The sequence below is a fragment of the Trichoderma gamsii genome, assembly GCF_001481775.2.
Source record: "Trichoderma gamsii strain T6085 chromosome Unknown Scaffold_28.2, whole genome shotgun sequence".
In the NCBI taxonomy this organism is placed as follows: domain Eukaryota; kingdom Fungi; phylum Ascomycota; class Sordariomycetes; order Hypocreales; family Hypocreaceae; genus Trichoderma; species Trichoderma gamsii.
Genome location: NW_020171365.1, coordinates 247205 through 267958, shown reverse-complemented (window position 1 = coordinate 267958; position 20754 = coordinate 247205). Strand labels below are relative to the sequence as shown.

The 20754-nt window shown below is 51.0% G+C and overlaps 5 protein-coding genes across 5 annotated transcripts; 1 reads left to right on the top strand and 4 right to left on the bottom strand.

Moving 5' to 3' along the window:
- Positions 1–1746: 1746 nt before the first annotated feature.
- On the bottom strand, positions 1747–4737 carry TGAM01_v207540 (hypothetical protein; the record flags this gene model as incomplete). The annotated part of the gene is made up of 3 exons (XM_024550118.1): positions 1747–2800; positions 2880–4369; positions 4657–4737. Coding segments are annotated over 3 exons (2625 nt in total), but the record flags the coding sequence as incomplete, so codon positions are not given.
- A 2458-nt stretch (positions 4738–7195) lies between these two features.
- On the bottom strand, positions 7196–8963 carry TGAM01_v207539 (hypothetical protein; the record flags this gene model as incomplete). Its single annotated transcript, XM_018805573.1, has 3 exons — positions 7196–8209; positions 8275–8805; positions 8925–8963. 3 exons carry the CDS (start codon positions 8961–8963, stop codon positions 7196–7198), a joined length of 1584 nt encoding a protein of 527 aa, XP_018661233.1.
- A 345-nt stretch (positions 8964–9308) lies between these two features.
- Positions 9309–12314, top strand: TGAM01_v207538 (chromosome transmission fidelity protein 18; the record flags this gene model as incomplete). The annotated part of the gene is made up of 2 exons (XM_018805572.1): positions 9309–11818; positions 11897–12314. The coding sequence occupies 2 exons, from the start codon at positions 9309–9311 to the stop codon at positions 12312–12314; spliced, it is 2928 nt and encodes a 975-aa protein (XP_018661232.1).
- Positions 12315–12548: 234 nt separating this feature from the next.
- Positions 12549–14295, bottom strand: TGAM01_v207537 (L-lactate dehydrogenase (cytochrome); the record flags this gene model as incomplete). The annotated part of the gene is made up of 5 exons (XM_018805571.2): positions 12549–13619; positions 13670–13945; positions 14030–14067; positions 14142–14175; positions 14230–14295. 5 exons carry the CDS (start codon positions 14293–14295, stop codon positions 12549–12551), a joined length of 1485 nt encoding a protein of 494 aa, XP_018661231.2.
- A 1260-nt stretch (positions 14296–15555) lies between these two features.
- TGAM01_v207536 (vacuolar protein-sorting protein BRO1) lies at positions 15556–18849 on the bottom strand (the record flags this gene model as incomplete). Its single annotated transcript, XM_018805570.1, has 4 exons — positions 15556–16698; positions 16791–17942; positions 18051–18480; positions 18572–18849. The coding sequence occupies 4 exons, from the start codon at positions 18847–18849 to the stop codon at positions 15556–15558; spliced, it is 3003 nt and encodes a 1000-aa protein (XP_018661230.1).
- Between the last annotated feature and the right edge of the window lie 1905 nt (positions 18850–20754).

Genomic DNA, 20754 nt, shown 5'->3' with positions numbered 1-20754 from the left:
AGTGCCGCGTCCGGGGCCTCCAAGCTCCGCTTTCTCGCAAGGCATGGCGATACTAATACTAGCTTCTGTCTATGCTTGGATCTTTTGCTTTGCTTGTCTCAAGGCAGCCCTTGTTGGAGTGCGATTCTCATGTCCTCTAATTTATAAGATGGAAGACACGGCCAGCAGCTTTTAGTACTAGTCTGCCGCCTCTTTTTCTTCTGTTGTCGTTGTTTATGTGGTACGTCACTCTCCCTCCTCTTAATCTTAACCCCTTTATCCCAGCGCCTATCCCATGTTCTATTCTAACCAAGGACTTTCTCCAGCATCCTGATAGGGCCAGTGCCTCTCCTGATTCTCTGACGCGATGACTTCTCTTACATGCTCTGTAGGAAACAAGGCTCACTTCGACTTGGAGGGAATAATGATGATTTGCTGGCCTATGGCTCCCATGTCCATATATACACATACATACGTACATACATACTGTACCTGTCTACGGTATGTACATGCGGTACAGCCCAGCCGTTGTTTCTACCCTGCCTGTTCACGTGTGCAAGATGGCCTTCGGAATGGCCCGCTCTCGTCCAGTCTCCCCCAGCACCTCCTCCTTTCCACTAGCAGTACAACGGGGGTGAAGCGCCGAAAAAAACTACCCCAATCGACCCTCCCATCGGCGTCTAGATTGAAAATAATTAGACCAGAAAAAGAGGGGATGAGGAGAGTAATGCCGTCGATGGTGGGAGAAGATCCGGACGTCCGTTGAGGTACACATGGCCTCATCCCTCTCTTTCTTTTCGCAAGGCCCTCATGACTTTCCTAGAGACCCCAAGCGAAAAAGAAGGACAGGCAAAAGGAGGCGGGCGTCGAACAAACCTCGCAGAAGAAAGGAGCGGTCGGCCCCAAGATCGATATGCCTTTATTTTGCCCTCTTTGTCTCACAAGGTGCGTGTGACCCCTGTCTTTTCTGGGGGATGTGTAATCGACAGGAGGGGAAGGCAAATCGGTCATCAAAGGTAAATCATCAGATATCCGCAGATAGCGTGTAGCCGCTTCTTTGTAGGATCCCCATAGTATATCGGACGTCCGGCCTGTCGTTCCATACTGTATGTTGTATCTGACTTGACGCTGGTCGCTAACCGCCAGTGACATAACGTGCTCACGGTAACCAGCCCACTTTCATTGCTTTGCAATAAACATCCCAGCGCCCCCAATTTATATATGTATGGGGACAGCAACAAATAAACAGGTAGGAATGTGTACTTGATGGACTACAGTCCTAAAACAGTAGGAAAAAGAGAGAAATCGTCAGACAAAGAGTGAGGAGAGACAATTAAATCATATTGCTTTCCCGGCGGCTACACAAATAAAACGTTACATACATAAGCTTGGTTATGGTTGCTTTGCCTGCCTACCTCGCCGCTACAACAAAAACGGAAAAAATAGGGTATCCCATGACTGACGATATCGAGTAGTAGTAGGTGTATATTCCATTTTTTAATGGTCCCTCTGCTCTTTAGAATAAATCCAAACAAAGCAAAAGTCTCCCTCATCCATCAAAAAAATCCAAAATCCCGATCCATGCTGCCCTGCCGAAAAGTCTTATATACAACACATTGACGCCCTACTTCCTTGCCTTTCCCTCTTCATGCAGATATATGTACGTAGCCATTGTTTTTTCTCAAATAGAAAAAAATACAGTAGATATGAGAAAAGCAAAAAAAGGTCGTAAGAGCCACCAACTCCCCAAAAAACCGAATCCTTTCGTTACTCCAGTCCCGGCGGCAGCCAGGTATTGATTGTCGTCAAAGACTCACTAAGTGAATCGAAATTGCTCAAATCAGGTGTATCAACCGTAGCACCATCTGCCTGGCCGTTGTTAAACATGAACATCGCATTTGTTGTTGGAGGCGCTCGGGGCTGCTGCTGCTGCTGTCTCATGTTCCAGCTTCCGAAGCTTTGGTGCAATCGCGCCGAATCGCTTAGTAGCCACTCCCGACTGTCAATATTAAGGTGCTGACTCGGGTTGTGGCTCATATTTGACGACAGTTGGCTCTGCGCAGTGGATGATAGGTCTGGGGATTGTGAGTTTAGAGGCATGTTTAGTTGTTGTGGCCATGCGTTTAGTATATCTTGAAAGTCCATTTGCGTTGGGTCCATGGCCATGACTTGCTGGCCGGAAAGAGGATTACCGTTGGTCATAGCTAGTGGCGAGTCCATTGACATGCGCTCCTCAATAGATGTCTGTAGTGCAGGTTGTGCTATAAGCTCCGAGTTCTGGTGTCTAATCTGTCCATACTCGAGCCTGGCAGCCGCAGCTGTCCCTGCTGTCCCTTCCTCCGAGATACCTGGCGATGTAGGTGCTACGTTGCTGCTCGATCCAGGGGATGGAACTTCGGATGTGCTGTAGTATTCAAATCTTTCGTCTGTTCGCTTGAGGATCATCTCTGCGTCCTCTGGTAGTTCGCACCTCCATTTCCTTGCTAGAACACTAAGAATGCTCAGCGTCCGCCTGGCACAGAGCCAATCTTCCGCAATTTCCTCCAGATGTCGAAGACCATGGGTGAGGTCTCTCTTGGCAGTCTTTTCTGGGAGGTTGAGCAGGTGGATCGTGCATGCGCTGTGAATCATATAGACTGCGATATTGCAAATTTGTCGAAGGTTCCATGATTTCTTATATAACCTCATTAATTTGGAAATAGCACCCGCATTTGCAGTACATATTCGCCTGGGAGATATGTGGGAGGGTAGAGGAGATGTGGATGGCGAATATTTCAAGAATGGTCTAAATAGGTGGATATACTGGAGATGGAAGAATGAGCTAAAAAGAAAGAAGAAGTGTTAGTTTGCAACTACTATGTTTTCTCAGTAGGTTGCCAGGTTTAACATGGCCCACTTACAGCATCAATATCACATTTGGCAGCAAGCCTTCCTTTGGCTCGAATTCTTTGGGCAGGTTCTTCCGCCATTCTTCGAGTCGTTGATGAAGCTCGCCAAGCTTCTTGAGTTCAAGAGACTTGCTGCTAGCTCTCTTTATATGGCTCGGATGATAGAAGAAGACAAGTATGTCGCTACTGATTTCACATAATTTTGACAAATGGAGCGCAACTGCTCGCGTTCTTGACGGCTGAGCAAGTGATTCATCGAACCCCTTGTCAGTGAATGGCGACCACAGCGCAGCATCTTCATCGGGGAAGACGTCGATTTTGGAGACTGTGAAGGAGTGTCTAGGGAGTTGCGGTAGGCGGCCCAGGTAGTTGGACCAAGTTTTGTCGAATAGGAAACATCCCCAAAAGGTGATTCGCCGAGCGTCGATCTCTTCTTCCGTCATATGCTCCTTATCCAGCCCATCCACCTCAAGGTTGAGACCAATGTCGAGAGCCATCCTGAAGCTCATGCCGCTGTATACCCAGCCCTTGGCTTCTCTTGCGCATCCCGCCTCTCTCACGGACATGAGGGCCAGAGCTTGTACAGTCACGAGTCGGGGCTTCTCATACTCGTCATTCTCGGTGATGAGTCGTTTAGCCTCAGCAAAGAAGTGGTCTCCTTTTGTCCTGCTGTCTCCGGGGATGCCAAAAGCACCTGGGATATCGGTGAAGTGGCAGCCTAGCGCTAGCATTGCATTGACTAGTAGCGAGGAGCAATATACTGTTCCTGGTAAAAGTCCTGCTTTGCCTCTCATGAAATCACGCCAAAACAGCTTCCGCGAAAGTGTGGTGAAATAGGGATAGTGATAATTGAAATACATGTTCATCAGGTGCATGATGAGGCGTGGGTCGGTGGTGACGCGGGTCCAGGAGGTGATGGGGTTCTCGTTGAATGTCCCCGGCTCTGAGGGCGAGTCGTACGTGAGGTCGTCGTGGTGAGGGTCGCCCAGATAGATGAGATGAGAGGTGCCGCCAATGAAGCGCAGTGAGCCATTTTCCAGGCGCAGCTCTCCCATTTTCCCAGCCAGCTCCCGTTCTCCTTGCACGGGCAAGAACGACATGGCGCTATGGTCAGTCTCATCGTCGAAATCTTCTTCCTTGACTTCAGAGCTCATCGCCAAGAGCTCCTGGGCCACGGTGTCGAGGTTGTCGCATGTCCGGATCTTGTTGACAACTTCGGGGACCTCGTCGTCGTTGGCGTTTAGGATTGCTTCAACAATGATTTGCAGCGTCGAGTTCTGGGCCTTCATGCTGTCAATCTTTTCTCGGTACACTCCCTTGCGGCGATGGTCGGAATTCGGGTTGTAGATGCATTCGGTGCCGTAGACGCTGGCACAGGCGGCACAGCTTGGCAGCGCGCCATCGCACTTGGACTTGCGCCGGCGACAGGCAACGCAGGCGGTGCTGATGCATCTTCGCTTCTGGCTTGCCGAATCGGTCCCTCGACGGGCCTTTTTCTTTGGCTGGGCCGCGGGCGTAGACCGGGCTGAGGATGAGGCGGCGAGCGGATCGCTCCCGTCCATGGTGGCCTGATGGATGGATAGACAAATTGATAGACAAATTGATTGATTGATTGATTGATAGATAGATAGATTGATAGATAGAGAGATAGATAGATAGGTGGACAGACGGATAGACGGATAGATAGGGTGCTTAGAGCAGGAGAGGCGCGGCGCAGCGAGATACGGTACTATTAGATATGCGAAGTACGCAGGACAAAATGGCCAAATCGAGCGCTAGCATCTGATACGTCGGCACGCGATGTCACATCGAGCTTCTGAGATATGTCTGCAGGGTTGGACTGGTTTCGGGAGATGTCTTGGACAGTCGCCCTTGGGATTGTAGGCAAGCAATCCGTCTGCCGAAGGTATCGCGACTTCTGGGTCTCTGCTCCTGGCAACGGGACCAGCCAATGGCCTCTAGTGATTTGTCATTCTGCGCCCTGCAGGCCGTGATCGAAGCTGGAGCAAGTCGGCCGCCGGTTGGTGAGCTCGGCGCACTCGGAGGCCAGAGACTGAAGAAAGCTGCAACAATCTGCAAATGCGGGGATGGCTCCAGCCACCCGGTCCAGCGTCTACAAGATGTTCCAACGGCGAGGCTGTAGAGCAGAGAATTGGTGTCGTCTTCGAGGGCAAAGGGGTCCGAGGGCAAAGGGGTCCAATGGCAAAAATGGCGCGAAACAGCAAGGATCCAGAGATGTGGATGTGAGAATTACATGAAAGAAACACAAGTAGAACAAAAGCTGCGGTAGGCGAGAGGTGCAGAGTGGGAGGAGGAGAATTAAGAGTTGCAAGGATTGGCGGCTTAAACCTTGGAAGGGACGTAGGTACCAGCAGCGATGCCAAATCGGTTTACCGGCCCCCAGACAGCGGCCACATGCCCTGAAAGCCTTGAGCGTTGCGCTGTTTTGCCGCCAGAGCGCACCGGTTTGAGCTTCTGCAGCTGTAAGGCAAATCCGACAGCCGCGATTGGGTGCTTTGGCCAAGGTTGTTAATCAACAAGTTTAGACTGGGCTGGATTCCATTTTTTTTTCAGCCCCGGACGACGGCGCACAAACGGCGAGTGCCGCTAGACCGGGACTGCGGTCGCTGGGAGTTTACCCCAAAGACAAGGCAACCCCCGGCGTCTGGTATGGCAAAGTTTTTACAGCGTCTGACACAGACCGCGGCGCCACTTACATGCCCGTTCATCACCAGCCAGACGGCGACTGAATCCACGGCTCTTCTCAAAGCCTCCAACAAGAAGCAGAAAGGAACGGCTATTGATGAGCTTGGAATTGGGTTGTTGGCAGTACAGCAGCTACAGGTCTGTCTATTTGTCTGTGTGTCTGTCTCTAATGCTACTGTCAAGTCTGTTACTCCTGGATTGTACGACCACGAGACAAAGTGGTTGCATGAGAGAGCTACCAGATCTATTCTCGGAGTAATATCGCCTTTTAGTGCAGATCATTATGTATTTCTCTCTGTATTTTGCCCTTGCAAAACAACAAGATGAAAGAGTCGTCACAATTTAGCCCACGTGAGGCTCCCTCTCAAACACAAACAGGCGATTATCAAGCATGCATCGCCCTTCCCCATATTTGCCGCGGAGAATTAGTAGCCGTCGACCGCTCCAGGCTAAGAGTGAGTAGCCGAAGCGACGCAGGCGAGAATACCCAAGCGCCTTGCTGTATTAAGCTCCAGTCTCATTTGGTGTCCTGTTGCGGCTAGCTAAGACGGCATGAATGATGTTTCGTCTCTCTCTCTCTGTCTGTCCGACGTCTTACAAGTCAAGCTTGAGGTTACCTATTAACAAGTCACTTACCAAGTTACCAGAAGTACTACTAAGGGTAATGGACAATAATCGAGTCGAGCTTGAAACGCCTTACGAAGCTAGAAGATCAGTGCATGTGATGAGCCATATTCTAGAATATTACGCAACTACGCATGCACATCCGCGAATCACAGTGGCCAAAAGAGTGAGGCGAGTTATAGTATCGGGCTACTACCATGAGTGCCCTATACTAATCCTATATTGCAGAAAGGTTATTCTGACTCTGAAATGGTAGCCGTTTACTATCTAGTGGTGGCACTGTAAAAACACAATGCTCCATTCCACTATTGCTAGTTTTGTCATTCAAGGCTTATTAACTACATGCAAACACATGACAAATCCTTCTTTCAAAGAGCCAGGTTACACTAGAAAAGAATATAGCTGAAGGAGAGAAAACAAGGCTAAAGTAAAGTGTCTTGAATTTGTCAGGAAGCTTATGCCCACAACGTTGCAAATTTGTCTCTATCCGTTACACCCATTTTACCCGTTATATCCATCTCTACGTTGAAGGTGCTTTAGTAACCAAGCTAGAGTCTTCCTTGGCAAATTGTATGTATCGTCGACTCAAAAGAAAGACGTAATTACGTAGCATACTACTGCGCTGCCATTGGCAGCTCTTCCCATCTACGCCTGATACATGGTAGTATCAAGAAGCCCTATAGAGCCGCAACAAAAGGATGTCTATCAATGACCTCATCTCCTTGAGATACATACCTGTTTCTCAGAATCATCACAATTACACTCTACGCTGACTCAAGCACATAGTAGTTATTTTGTATATACTATTACATGCCGAGGCCTGGAGCAAATTCCAGTCCCAGCTTCATCATCATACATAGCCTACATAGACTTTCCTTTCCTTTTCCTTTTCTTCTAATTTGGCGCCTTTTTGCCTTTTTCTTCTCTGTAAAAGTTGTACATCATGATATATACATCCACCTCCAAATTGCCCCTCTCCCAACGCTCCCTACCTATGCTTAGCCACGCTCAAGGTACCAGTTGTGGGTCAGTTGGCTCGTCAAGTAGCTGAAAGGTGTTGGCACCTCAGCCATACCCTTTCGTGCAACTGGGTGTCGCAGGTAGACGGCAGCACAAATGTTGGGGTTGACTTCGAGGTATCGAGGAATGAAGGCAAACGCTGACATGTAAGGGCGGGGCCTCCATGGGGTAGCATAGGGCTTGGAATCATCAATAGGATTTTCTTCGTCGTACTGAAGCAGGCGTGCCAGCTTCCTCATTTCCTCTCGAGATAGCTGAGCGTCGCCCATTATTCTCTTGGCCTTGGTCTTCTGCTCGTCCGATAGGCCTTCTAGTCCCTTCTCCACCTGTCGTTCTCTGCTGAGCTCTGACTGCTGCTCACCCTCTTCCACAGCGGCGTTGGCGCTCTCGGCTTCAGCTTCGGGCTGGGTCTGATTCTCTTTCAGGCTGAGCTTCTCAAAGCTCTCTCGCATCAGCTCATGGCTCTTCATTTGTACCTGCAGTTCGTCAATGAGCTCAGTAATATTGCCCTCGCTCTTCTCTGGCTGTGAGAGGAAGCGCTTGGCATCTGCGCGGAAAAGGCGGAGCTGCTTCTTCTCCTTGGCGGTAAGGTCCTTGGTGTTATTCTTCAAGATCTTCTTGACATCCTTTAGTAGGAATTTCAAGGCTCTGTTGTTCAACTGCCACTGGGCTTCCGGAGTCAGCGACCCAGCGTCTTCAGCAGCAATGGTTTCGCCTTCAGCAGCTTTGCCTTCGGCAGCTTCACCTTCAGCAGCGGTAGCCTCAGAGTCAGCCTTCTCGCCTTCCGTCTCTCCTTCGACAGCAGTGGCACCGCTTGTCTTCTTCACGGCATTCTCGTATGCTTGCTCTGCCTTCTTTTGTCTAGCCTCGAGGTTCTCACGGAGACGCGAATTGCCTTGCTGTGCTTTCTGAACGCCTGTTCCGTACATGACTTTCTCCGGATCTACCTGGAATAAGTCGCCAGGGTTCAATTGGTAAGACGGATGGACCATCTGCGTGATTGTTAGTAAAGCGTACATGTTGGTCAAGTAAGCCAATTAATAAAGCTGCGACGCACCTTCTTCCCATTGACTGTCACGGCTCCGTGAATAACGAATTGACGTGCCTGTCGGACACTGCTGGCGAACAGCGCTCGGAATACTGCGGTATCCAATCTCCTCTCCAGCGGCGCAAACGTCATCTGCATATAGGGAGTCATGTTGTTGAACTGATCCGACAACAGCTTGTTCACATCTCCGAAGATTGCCCTCTTCCTTGAACGCTCTTGAGTGCTGAGCTTTGGGACTTTGGAAAAGGTTTCGGCTGAGACCGTCGTTGTTGTCAAGCCGGAACCACGTCCAGCAGCCTGTTCAGAGCCATCGTGCGCCGCCAGGTAATCCGGCGGCATGTCCACGGCAGAAAGAAGTCGGCGAGAGAAGAGCCGCACCCATTTTTTTTCCGGGATGTGCTCTCCGTGATATGATCGAGTCTTCGCCTTGGCCGCCCATTTCTGCTGGAAGAAGGTCGGTGTGCCTTTGATTTGGGGTTCTCGGCCTGTCTGGCGATACAGGTTATACAAGTTGTACTTGTTCCATGATTGTCGCAATTTCTATAAGAGTTTGCCAAAGATCAGTAACCAGGATCCCCGCCATCATGATGCCGCGCAATTCCTGCGCCGTAGCTGCTGAGAATACAGCATCGCAAATGAAGGTATGGCCTTGAACTTACAGGGCGACTTAAACTGTAGAAACGGTACGGCTTTCTCATCTTGGCGAGCCGACCGGCGACAATTGCAGCTTGACGAGATCACTGGAGGCCGTTGTTTAGAGCTCAATATGTGGTTGTCATTTTTTCTGGTGGTGCCATCCAGCCGGAATTCTGCCGCCCGGTGTGGCGCTTCCCGACCGACTCACCGAGCGCCACCGATTGCGGGGCCACTCAACGCGTCTCAGCCCACTTCCCGCAGTGAGACGCGTCGAGACTTTTCTAGGTGTACTGCAGGCAAAGACATTCGCCTTGACCCAGGCCAGTGACATTTTTCAAGTTCCTCTTGTCTGTTTTTGTGTGTTTATTGAGTGTCATTTGTGCCATTGAAATCGCAAATCAGCCAAAATGCTCTCTGCATCCTCCCCTATCATCTTCCCAAGCGACCCTCCTACTCCTCCACCCAAGCGCGCCAAACCTCACGATATTCAGTATCCGACACAAAAGCCCCGAGTTGCTGGACCATTCGTTGACTCCGAATCCGAATCAGATACCGAAATTGCGCCTCGAGCTGGCTCAAGGTCCCCTTCCAAGAGGCGTAAGATTCAGGATCAACCCGACAAGTCACCACAGAGCCCTAGATCTCGCGCTCGAGATGCGAATCAAGATGCCAGTGACAGCATTCGCCGGGATGAGAGTTCAGCCATCGATGACTCGACAGCTGAGTCAACACCAACAGAAGATACCCAGGCTACTTTACTCCCAACGGCACCCCTATGGGCCCAATCAGATTCACTACTTACAACACCCATCTTTGGAACTCGCTCGATGACTACTTACAAACTGAAAACTTGCGGAGGCCGCGAAATCACAATAAGACAGCGAAAAGAAGTCGCTGCTCAAACTTACGAGTCTATGGTAGCGGCTAGATCGAGGACAAAAGAAGGACGGGCGAAACGAGACTACTATGGCGTTGATATACACAACCTCATCAACGCTGCCACGAATGAAATGGCAGAGAGGAGCAACAACCCACCGTCTCCAGACACCAACCAAGCTGTTCGACAGATGGAAGCCGCATCAATATCAGAGAAGAAGCCGAAGAAGACTATGCTATGGACTGAGAAATACCGAGCAAGAAACTTTATGGATTTGTGCGGAGACGATTCCACAAATAGACTTGTTCTGCGCTGGCTCAAGAAGTGGGATCCATTAGTCTTTCCAGGCACGGCCAAAGCGAAACCCAAGATTCAGAGACGCAATGGACCCAGTTCTCAAGTGGAAGAAGAGAAGCCTCATCGAAAGATTTTGATGTTGACAGGGCCGCCTGGCCTGGGCAAAACAACACTAGCTCACGTCTGCGCCAAACAAGCGGGATATGAGGTGATTGAGGTCAATGCCAGTGATGACCGCAGTCGTGACGTGGTGAAGAATCGTATTCGGACCAGCCTGGGGACAGAAAGTGTCAAAAACGTTGGCAACCAAAAGGCTCTGAACGGCCCGCAAAAGATTGCTAAGCCTGCGTGTGTTGTGGTAGATGAGGTCGATGGTGTGGTGACAGGATCTGGAGCTTCTGGAGAAGGCGGCTTCATCAAAGCGCTGATTGACCTGGTACTGATCGACCAAAAGAATGCCTCAGGGGTATCAAAGACTTACGAAGGCAAAAAGAAAAAAGGCGATGACTTCCGTCTGATGCGGCCCTTGATTCTTATATGCAATGATGTATACCATCCCTCTCTGAGGCCGTTGCGACAGTCAAACCTGGCCGAGATTATTCACGTTGGTCGACCAACACTGGACACTGTGGTGGGTCGGTTGAAGACGGTGTTTGAGAAAGAAGGCATTCCCTGCGACAAAGACGCAGCACGCAAGTTGTGTGAGACAGCCTGGGGCATGGCTAACGGTATCGACGCAAGGCGAGGCCAAGAAAGCACCGTGCAGGGTGATCTTCGAGGTATCATGGTCATTGGCGAATGGGTAGCTTCGCAGTTTAGAGTCTCAAGCTTGAATGCTACCCAGCGTCTTACCAGAGAGTGGATCGAGCGAAATATTCTTCAGGAGCTCGCCAACGGCGCGGCGGGGGCTCGTGGCCTCGGACGAGGCAGCGTCAAGGACATCATCACTCGCCTTTTCCAAGAGGGCGGCGGGTTTCCCAAGCAGGCACTCAACTTGTCCAAATCCAAGACGGCGCACGAACAGCCAAAGACGGAGCTCGGATTCGGAGAGCACCAAAAGAAATACGCAATGGAGTGTCTCCGGCAAATGATCGATGCCAGCGGCGATATCAGCCATGTCGTGACGGAAGTATTTGCAGAGTATCCAAACCGCGAGTTCAATGACGATTCTTACCTCACCAAACCGAACCAAGCCTACGACTGGCTGTACTTTCATGATGCCTGTCAATCCAGGCTGTTCGCCAGTCAGGATTGGGAGCTCTCTCCTTACTTGGCCCAACCCGTCCTGGCCTGCCACCACCTATTTGCATCGCCCAAAAGGCATTATGCCAGTAACTTGGCCAATGGCCAGCGAGCCGGAGAAGAAGACGCCGGCCCTTCAATACCATTCTCTGGCCCACGCGCCGACTATCAGGCTTTTGAGGCTGAAAAGCAGACCCGCGCCCAACTACAGTCTCTTCAAGGCCAGCTCAGCCCAACCATGATGCGCTTGTTCCGCAGCGCAGAAGACGTGGCCACGGAGTTCCTACCTTACCTTGCCCGCATGCTGGCGCCAGACGTGAAGCCTGTGGTTGTAGGCGGCAGTCAGGGCACCACGGCTAGTGTGCGCAAGGAGAGCGAGCGAGCCATGGTCAAACGCGCCTCGGAGGTGCTGGCAGATGTCGGCATTGCCTTGCAAAAGGGCAAAATTGAGGCCGAAGTAGCATCTAATCGGGGGCCACAGTTTGTATACCGCATGGACCCGTAAGTCTCTTTCTTCCTTGTGACATATCTCCATCATATCTTGCATATAAACGGCAAACTAATGAATCAATTCTATAGCGACATTGATGCCCTCTCAACATATGAAACAGCCTCTCTCCTCACCTCCCAGCCCCCAACCCGCTTCGCCGTCCGCCAGGTCCTCGACCAAGAACTCCACCGCACGCTCGCCATTCGCGAGACAGTCGCCCGCCAAGCACGCTTCCGAGCTGGACGAGTCGTTGGCGAAAGCGACCAGCACCAGCCACAGTCGCTTACTCAACCGTCAAAAGACGACATGGCGATTGTGGAAGACGGCTTGGTGGTGAAGAAGGACTTTTTCGGGCGCATTATCCAGGCGCAGCCGCTGGCGGAGGTGACGGGCGGTGCGAGGGAGAAGGCGGCGACTCAGGAGAAGGTGTGGGTGACGTTTCATGAAGGGTTGAACAACGCGGTGAGGAAACCGATGATGCTGCGTGAGTTTTTGAATGGGCTGTGAGTTAGAAGCTTTGAATAGAGAGGGGAGGTGTGTTATAAACATGATTTGAGATGAAATTGTAGATACGGGACGTTTGAATAACGAAGCTCAAATGAAAAGCACCGCTGTATTGGATACTTGATGAAATCGACGAAAGAGAATCACGATATAAAACACATACACATATTGCTCGTTTATACATTATACATACATACATCTATGCATCCATGTCTTCCTATCTTTACACTGAATTCATCACAGTTTCGCTTTAAGTCTCTGTGCAGGAACAATCAACGGATCATACGTCGTCAACGAGAGCGAATCCACCGGCGTCGCATTCGAATGCATAAACAGACTCCTGGTATCCAGCAGCCCAGGGTGCAGGTCTTCAATCTTGGCCGCGCCAATCAGCCGCATGTTCATTTCCATCTCGTCCTTGAGCAGCTGCATGACGCGCTCCACGCCGGGCTGGCCGTACGTGCTCATGGCGTAGAGGAACGGGCGGCCGATGCCGACGCCCTTTGCGCCGAGGCACAGCGCTTTCAGGATGTCCGTGCCGCGGCGCACGCCGCCGTCGACAAAGACGTCAATCTTCTTGTCCAGGCCGTGCTGGCGCAGGACGGGCATCGTCTCGGCGAGGATCTCGATGCCGGAGCGCGCAAAGTCGAGCTGGCGGCCGCCGTGGTTGGACAGCACCACGCCCTGGACGCCGGCCTCGGCGGCGCGCAGGACGTCCTCGACGCGCTGCACGCCCTTGAGGATGATGGGCATCTTGGTGATGCTCTGGAACCAGGGAATGTCGGCCCAGCTGAGCGACGGGTCGATAAAGGTCGAGATTGCGCGTGCGGCGCCCTGGCTGGTGTCTGTCTTTTGGCCCTTTTGCACGTTGCTCCCCGTGTCGGTGAATTTCAGGCGCATGTCCTTTTCGCGACGGCCGAGCTGCGGTGCGTCGACGGTGATGAAGAGGCCCTTGCAGCCGCGCCGCTCGGCCTCCTGGACAATCTTCTTGGTGATGGAGCGGTCCTTGTTGACGTACAGCTGCAGCCACTGGACCTGGCCGCCCTGCCTGGCGTCGACCAGCTCGTCAAAGGAACATGAGGCCAGCGTGGGGATCATCTGGACGACGTTGTGCTTGTGGGCCGCGCGGGTGAGGATGACTTCGCCTTCTGGGTGGCCGAGCTTGCCTAGGGCAGTGGCGGTGACGTAAAAGGGGGCGTCGACTTTGGAGCCGAGCATGGTGATGGAGAGGTCAATGGTTGAGACGTCGACGAGGATTTGCGGACGGAACCAGATTCTATGGTAAGCACTGTGATTTTCACGCATAGTCTGAAGAACAAGTTAGGTCAATGCTATTCAGGATCATGCACAAGACTCACAATCTCATCATCAGCTGCGCTTGAATAATATCCCCACGCAGTCTTCTTCATGGTTCTCCGCGCAATGGCCTCAAAGTCGTGCAAGTTGAAGCATTGTGACAGCGACGGCATCTCCGCTATCCTCTGCTGGCGCTCCGCTTCTTCGGGGTCGTCCTTCTTGGCCTCCTGGGCGACGGTGGACATGTCTACGGGGCCGAGATGCTTGGATTTCTCGAGATACTTGTCCAGCGTGTCTCGAGGATGAATGGGGTCGAATTCTTCTGTGGCATCTTTGCCCTGGAGTTGGGGAGAATGTTATATTAGCAAGTATGCTTGATTTGGAACGAGATAAGATTGGGCATGAGAGGGGATTGCGCATACGGCATATTTGAGAATGATTTCTTCGCCTCCGGGGTGTTCTGTTTTCATGAAGCCACAATCAGCATTTGTTCGTTGAACGAATGAACCGCGTCTGTTCCCATAATGGCCGTACCTGGCAAGAACTCTGTCACATCATATGCTTTGCCCTGGTGAGAGTCAGTCAGTTGGGCCCAGTCAATGAGACGAGATGAGAGACTCACATGAATAATCACCCAGCATGACTTTTCGTCAGCGTGTTTCGCGACATCGTTGCCTGTGAGCACCATCTTTTCTTTTGTATCCGCTGTCTCAAGACTGTTCCTTTAGATGCTGATGACGTTTCAGCAACCGGTAGTTCTTATCGATTGGTTGCTTAAACAAGGAAGCACAAAAGAATGGCGTCAATTGGATCAATTGCCAAACGCAGTGTTTGACCAAAGAGTGAAGGACAGGATAATAATAGACGACGCTGCAGTAAATTAGCAAAATATACTGTTGTCTATATCAAAGATGGAAGATGGAAGCGGAAGAGAGAAGTCGTCGCGCTTCGGTTGTCGCTTGTCGTTACTGGACTATATACGGTATGCGTGATAGGCCGGATTTGGGAGCAACATCATTGGCCGTCGGCTAATATTATACCCAAGCGGCGCCTTGACTAGCGATGGTGGCTTCTACGGGGAACAAGGCCTGGAAAAGAAATCCACTGTTTCGTTCTTGGTGCAGCCGACGGATAGAAACGAATTAATATTTTGCTCGTAAGAATTCAAACGTTATATCTAAAAGTATGCAAATTCTTGTTCAATTGTAACTACCATATAGTAGTCCATAAAGCATATCAAAGAGCACTGCTAAAGACTGCCAGTGCATTCTCCAAAGTCCTCCAAAAAGCCAGTATCTCCGGGCCATCCCCGACGATCGCCAAAATACGACTCAGCGCCTTTTCTAGCGGTCGAATTAGCGACCTCCAATTTTTCTCCTTCTTCCCGGCCCGCCCAGACGCCCTTCTGCGGGGTTGCAGACAAGATCCGAACTCGGGTTCTCCGCAGATTCCTCGCTATTGCTTTTCAAGCATAACTTCTGTGCTGTTTATTTCCCCTTTTTGTTCGGCTTGTGGCGAAATCAATTATTCAGCCTACATTGAAACGTTACGGGGAATCTGGGGAATAAGAGCAATAAGAGCAATAATTCTAGTACCAAATGTCTAGACAGTAAACATCACTTCATGGAAAGAGAGTAAAACCCAGGCAAGGAAATCGATATTATCAACGCCTTCAATATACCCATTGTCTACTTGTATATCCGTCTCTTCTTTTTACGGCCCACAGATCTTGGCATACAATCCTCTCTAGGAACCTTGAAACTCTCCTCTGTAATCTTCTTGGAACATCTTCGCTACATTAACATCTATGCTAGGCACCATTCTCTCTCTCCTTTGCTTATTTGAAACTGGTATTATCTTCGTCCAACTAACTGGCCTATCTCCGTACACTTTTTAATTCTTGTCACCTTTCCCTGCCAATAATCACAGCATCACCACAGTCATCCAACTATTTCCATGCATTCAATCCAGCCCATGGATCATGTGCCTGTTGCTGTTGGGCTGACCGGGGCTGTGCGCTCTGAGGATGGCCAGATGAATGATCATAATCTTGTTGACCAAAGTGGATAGTCTGTTGAGGGCCCAATGGGGGAGGGCCTGGAGGAGGCGGCGGCGGAACAAAGCCAGGAGGTACGTAACCCACTTGGGGGAGCTGCTGCTGCTGTTGCGGTTGCTGCTGCTGAGGCTGTGAAGGTAACGCGCCGTAGGTATTGTAGGTCTGGTGCTGTCCGAATGATGTTTGTGTTGGAGGAGGTGATTGAGGACCTCTCATGGCATTCAGATTGAAGGATGTTTGATTGGGAGGAGGCGACGTCGGGCCGGGATTTCTGCCATACGTGCTTGGGTTGTATACGGGTTGCGAAAACGTACTCTGAGGAGGAGGGCTGGTGTAACCGGGAAAGCTTTGCTGATTGGGTGGTGGGGATGTCGGTAGCTGAAACTGTCCCTGATAACTGTTGCTATTGCTTCTCTGGGCGTATTGAGTAGCCTGGCCTTGCTGCTGCTGCATCAGAGGCGCAGGCGTTGGTCTTTGTGAAGGCGGCCTTGCTGGCACTGCTGGCCCTGCTTGCGACGCCTGTCCAGGCTCAACTGACATGCGCTCCATAAGGCCACGTAGGCGCTCTCGTTCTAGTTCTGCTTGCTGACTTTTGTTGGATGATCGCTCCTGTTCGATCTGATTGAGTAGCTGTGCGCCTTCTGATCTCCGGTTGTTTACGAAAGTATCCACATTCTTCTCAAGGCTTTCTACCGTTTGCCTCATCTCAGAGTACCAGTTTTTGGCGCTCTGCAAGCCTGCTTCCAGATCCAAGAACTCCTGATAGGCGCGCTTATACTTGCCAATGGCTGATAACCGCTGTCGCTGGATCAACTCGTACTTGCTCTGCTCGGCTCGCACGCGCTTGTCTTGCAGCAAAGTGTTAAAGGTAGCAGTGAGTTCCTTCATCAGGGCGGACTGCTTGTGATTTGCCTGGAGTAAGCGATTCTGGTGAGGCCGAAACTTTTCCAGTTCCTGCTGAAAAAGCTGCTGCTCATAATTTGCTATTGTCTTTTTGTTAAGGATGAGGACTTGTGAGATGTCGTCGTTATGGATCTATTATTTCATTGTGTTAATAAGTCTCTGAGTCTTCCTCCATGGCGCCAAAAAAAAAAAAAAAAAAAAAAAAAAAAAACCATAGCTCTCACCTTGTCCTTTAGATCCTTGAGCACTTGGTTCCGCTCTCTCTTGATCAAATTGAGCTTCTTAAGGATTTCCTCGACTCTTGCTATCTGCTCCACGACTGTCGGCCCAGATTCATCAAAGTCCGCATCAAGTAGGTTTGGTTCGTTTCCGGACGGACTGACAGCGTTGCTCCCTCTAGCTTTGGCCTGCGAGACCGCTTTGGAGAAGAGCTGGTCGACCTGCCCGTTGGCCACGGCGTTTCGCATCTCGTCAAACCACGCTTCGTTTTGGCGTAACTTTGCTGCTAACTGACTATCACTCCGGCTGGCTTCCTCCAGAGCCTCTCGGTAGTTGCGAATATCACCTCGCAGCGTCGTTGTAAGGCGTGCACTCGGTTGTTGACTCCACTCGTTTTCGTACTTGGACCGCATCTTCTCGCACACACTCTCCTCCATGTCCAGCTGCTTGGAGCTCTTGTCCAGAATAGACACAACGGATTCCTTCTCACTCCGCAGAAAGTCAAAGATGCTCACTGGATTCTCATGATTGGCAACATCTTCACACCACTGCCGGAAGTCTTCGTCGGGGAGAATATCCTGATCGAAGCCACCTTTCAATACCTGCAATGCCCCAGGAAGTCGTAGATAATCCAGACTTGCTGCCATTTCTCCGTTTGCAGTGTCTACTTTTTCCGTCTCGGCTCTCACCAGCTTGGCCTTCTCTTCATCGTACAAACTGGCAGACTCTGTAACGGCCATGGGGACAATCTTGGAGAACAGATCGGGTCCGGTGATGCGCTGGATATCCTGACCAGCGTAGAGCTCGCTGACGGGGATGGGCTTTGCAGCTGGCAGCTTGGCAATCTGGGGTAGACTAGCCTCGGCGGGTATTGTCTGGTGGTAGATGTAATCGTTATCCTTGATGGCCTCTCGCAGCCGCTCCTGAACCGTGGAGCACTGTCGCTTTGTTAGTTCTTGGAGATGCGTGCTGCAGTCAGCGCCAAGATTGGCATTGGACGGCACGGTACTGGGGAAGTTTTTCGCTAATCTGTCGGCTTCCTTGGCGAGGCTGTCTGCGACCTGAAGTCGAGATAGCGCCACGCCATGTTGGCCGGCGTCATCGTCGGTCACTGCCTGGAAATATTCCGCCATGGAGTTGAGCAGATTGGCCTTGATCTACATTGTTTTCAATTTCCAAGTTAGTCATATCGTGCACAGAGAATGATTTTTTTTTCTCTCTCATCTCATTGAGAAAGTGGACACAATCACGCTTTCCCGGCTTACCTGAACCATTGTCAACCAGACTTTCTCAAATATGGCCTTTGTGACATTCTCCTGCACGCCCTCAATGGCCTGACCATAGAGATACCCAGACTGCGATGCCAACTTGGCCAACAACCCCGGTTTCTTCTGGTCCTTGATCTGCTTCTCCAAGAAGATCTCCTGTGCCTGAGCAAGCATGACATGTATCAAACATTTGACCGTCTCTCGGCTTAGGTCAAATGAAGGAGCGTGCAGAAAATTCTCATTGATGTAAGTGAACATGCCTGCTGACGCTTGGAACGAGTGGTAGGCCACTTTCAGCGCAGAGTCGTCTTCTCGATTCTGAATAGCAGCGTGGCCGGAAAGAACAGCGGAAATATTGAAGATGACGGAGGCCTTTTCGAATGCGAGGGAATATTGTGTCGTAGGCTTGTGGGTGAATGCATCGAACCTAAATCAGGAGATTTATGTCAGTTAGCAATCGTCTCCTCAGGCAGCTAGCCATGGCAAGCCCTTTCAAACTTTGGAGATGATGTTCGTACCAAGTGAATGAAATCTTGATATGCTGCTCGTCCACAGGGAACCGCAGGTCCAGCAGCTCCAGCTGTCCATAGTAGCGATAGAGCATATCCCTCCCAGTGGTGCTCTCTTTCCCCGCGCCTCGCATGTCCTGCCTCAGGCGGTTGAGCGTCACGCACTCCTCAGCATATCGCTCGGGGTCATCGCCGTACGTATCGCGGATGTAGGTCTTCAACGGCGAAACCCAGTCAATCTCATTGGTTGCCTTGGGCGGCGCGGCTATCATGGGAGACTGCGTCATCTTGTGCGACTGGCGGTAGACTCAAACAAGGCCACGGCTGAGACGTCCAGCAAGTCGCATGCGCGTCGGCCAGCGCGGAGGACAAGACGTCCAGGCGGGAATACAGCAGCGCGGTGCGATGACAAGCTGCACGAGAGAGAAAAGCAGTATCGTTATTGTATGTCGGTAGACCCTTTGTTGCGGAGAGGAGGCGTTGCGGAGAAGAGAGAAATAGGCGGGATACGAGCTATAAGCGAAGCGGTTGATTCTCTGGTAAGCAAGTTTCGGGCGATGGAGAGATTCGTCGACAGCAACGAATGGGCCGCTTCAGCTTGAGAGAAGACGACGAGGCGAGCTTGCGTAGGGGTCTTGCGTATGCTCGAGCTGTTTTGTGCGGAGGTAACGTAAGGTAGCTAGCTTGGTGACACCTTTTCGGTATGTCCAAGTAGCTCGCGGCCCTTACTCAGGTGTTTGGATTCCGAGGCGGGGTTCCCTCAGCAATGGGATGAGGAGCAATCGAGATTGATGCTGAAAGAATGAAGAGTAACAAAGTGATGAGGCGACGGCTTGAAAGAATCAACTGCTGTTGTTTCCGTCCAGACGAACCTTGAGCAGCGAAGGAAGCGCCAAGTAAGCTGGGTTGGTGGCTGGTGATTTGCCAATGATGTAGGCGGGACTACTACAGCTACGGCAGAATTCCAGACCCATAAAGGTGGTGATGCCACTCTCCAGAATAGCCGCTGATGGGGGTTGGGCGACAAAGCTGCTGGCGGCAGCGGGGGCCCGGCGCCTGTTAGGCATGATGAGCTGCTGTAATGTGCGCCACCGCCCACTCCAGGGGGGGCTCTAACAGTCGCTAACGCCGCCGTGAATAAAAAGCGGCGCGCTGGTCTGGGTCGTTAGCGGGGATGTCAACCTGGAAGACCCCTGAACGAACCGGCATAAAGACGAGAGACCAGACCGGATTTCCTGCATTATCGCCATTGTTTGGGGGACGCAACGTCGTGGGGTGATATGTACGTGAGTGCCGAGCATGGGCCAGAAAACAGGTGAAACAAAGAAGCATATATTTAGAAATTGACGATTTTTATGTCGAGTTTTACGTACATTACTTGCCTAAGTAATGTAGTTATATATGGCCTTGAAACAGAAGCATTTGCCGCGCGTTGCCGCCGATCTGGGTTTGAGTGCTGAGCTTGTTTGCTGCTTGGGCACCAATAGACAAGAGAAAGCGAACGAGCCAGGGTCTGTCAATTAGAGTGACTCATGCGACCACAATGTGAAGGCGGTGACTAGGCATTTCCATAGCATTACGATTAGGTTTGTTTAGAGTTGTCTCTTTGTTCTCACTCTACTCTTTGCCTCCAAGTCGAGCGTGTATTTAGACGAGTTTACTTAGTAACCAACATCTACGTCTTCTCAACCTCATACACTCCATCTTTTTCTTTTCTTCCTCTCTCACTAAAGCCCAGAATCAATATTTACAGTAGGAAATGGAAAAAGGGGGGACAAACCACCTACCGATATGAGAACCACTAGCAAGTCTTTCATCCTCCATCACAAGCTTAAACAGTCTTCATCTCCCAGACTTATGCAAGTGATGTCCCCAAATGTGACCACTTCGCCGCTGCTATTGGTCACAACGACTACCCAGCACGGCGCTTCCATGCCACCAGCGTAGTCCGCTACTGTATGTGCCGTCTTTTTTTTTTTTTCCAGCCTTGTACCGTTTCTTCTCAATTTGCTTTGTCACGTAGAGGAGAAGACCTCGAGAAGCAGCTGCGCCAAAGTCTGACCGTCCTCGCTAAAGGAGTGGTTCACAGCTAGCCATCCTTGTTGCGGCCCCGGTAGTGGCGCTTGATGCGACCGGATATGCGACCTCGCTTCTGCAACGGGGTTTCTGATAGATGCACGAAATACAGGCAT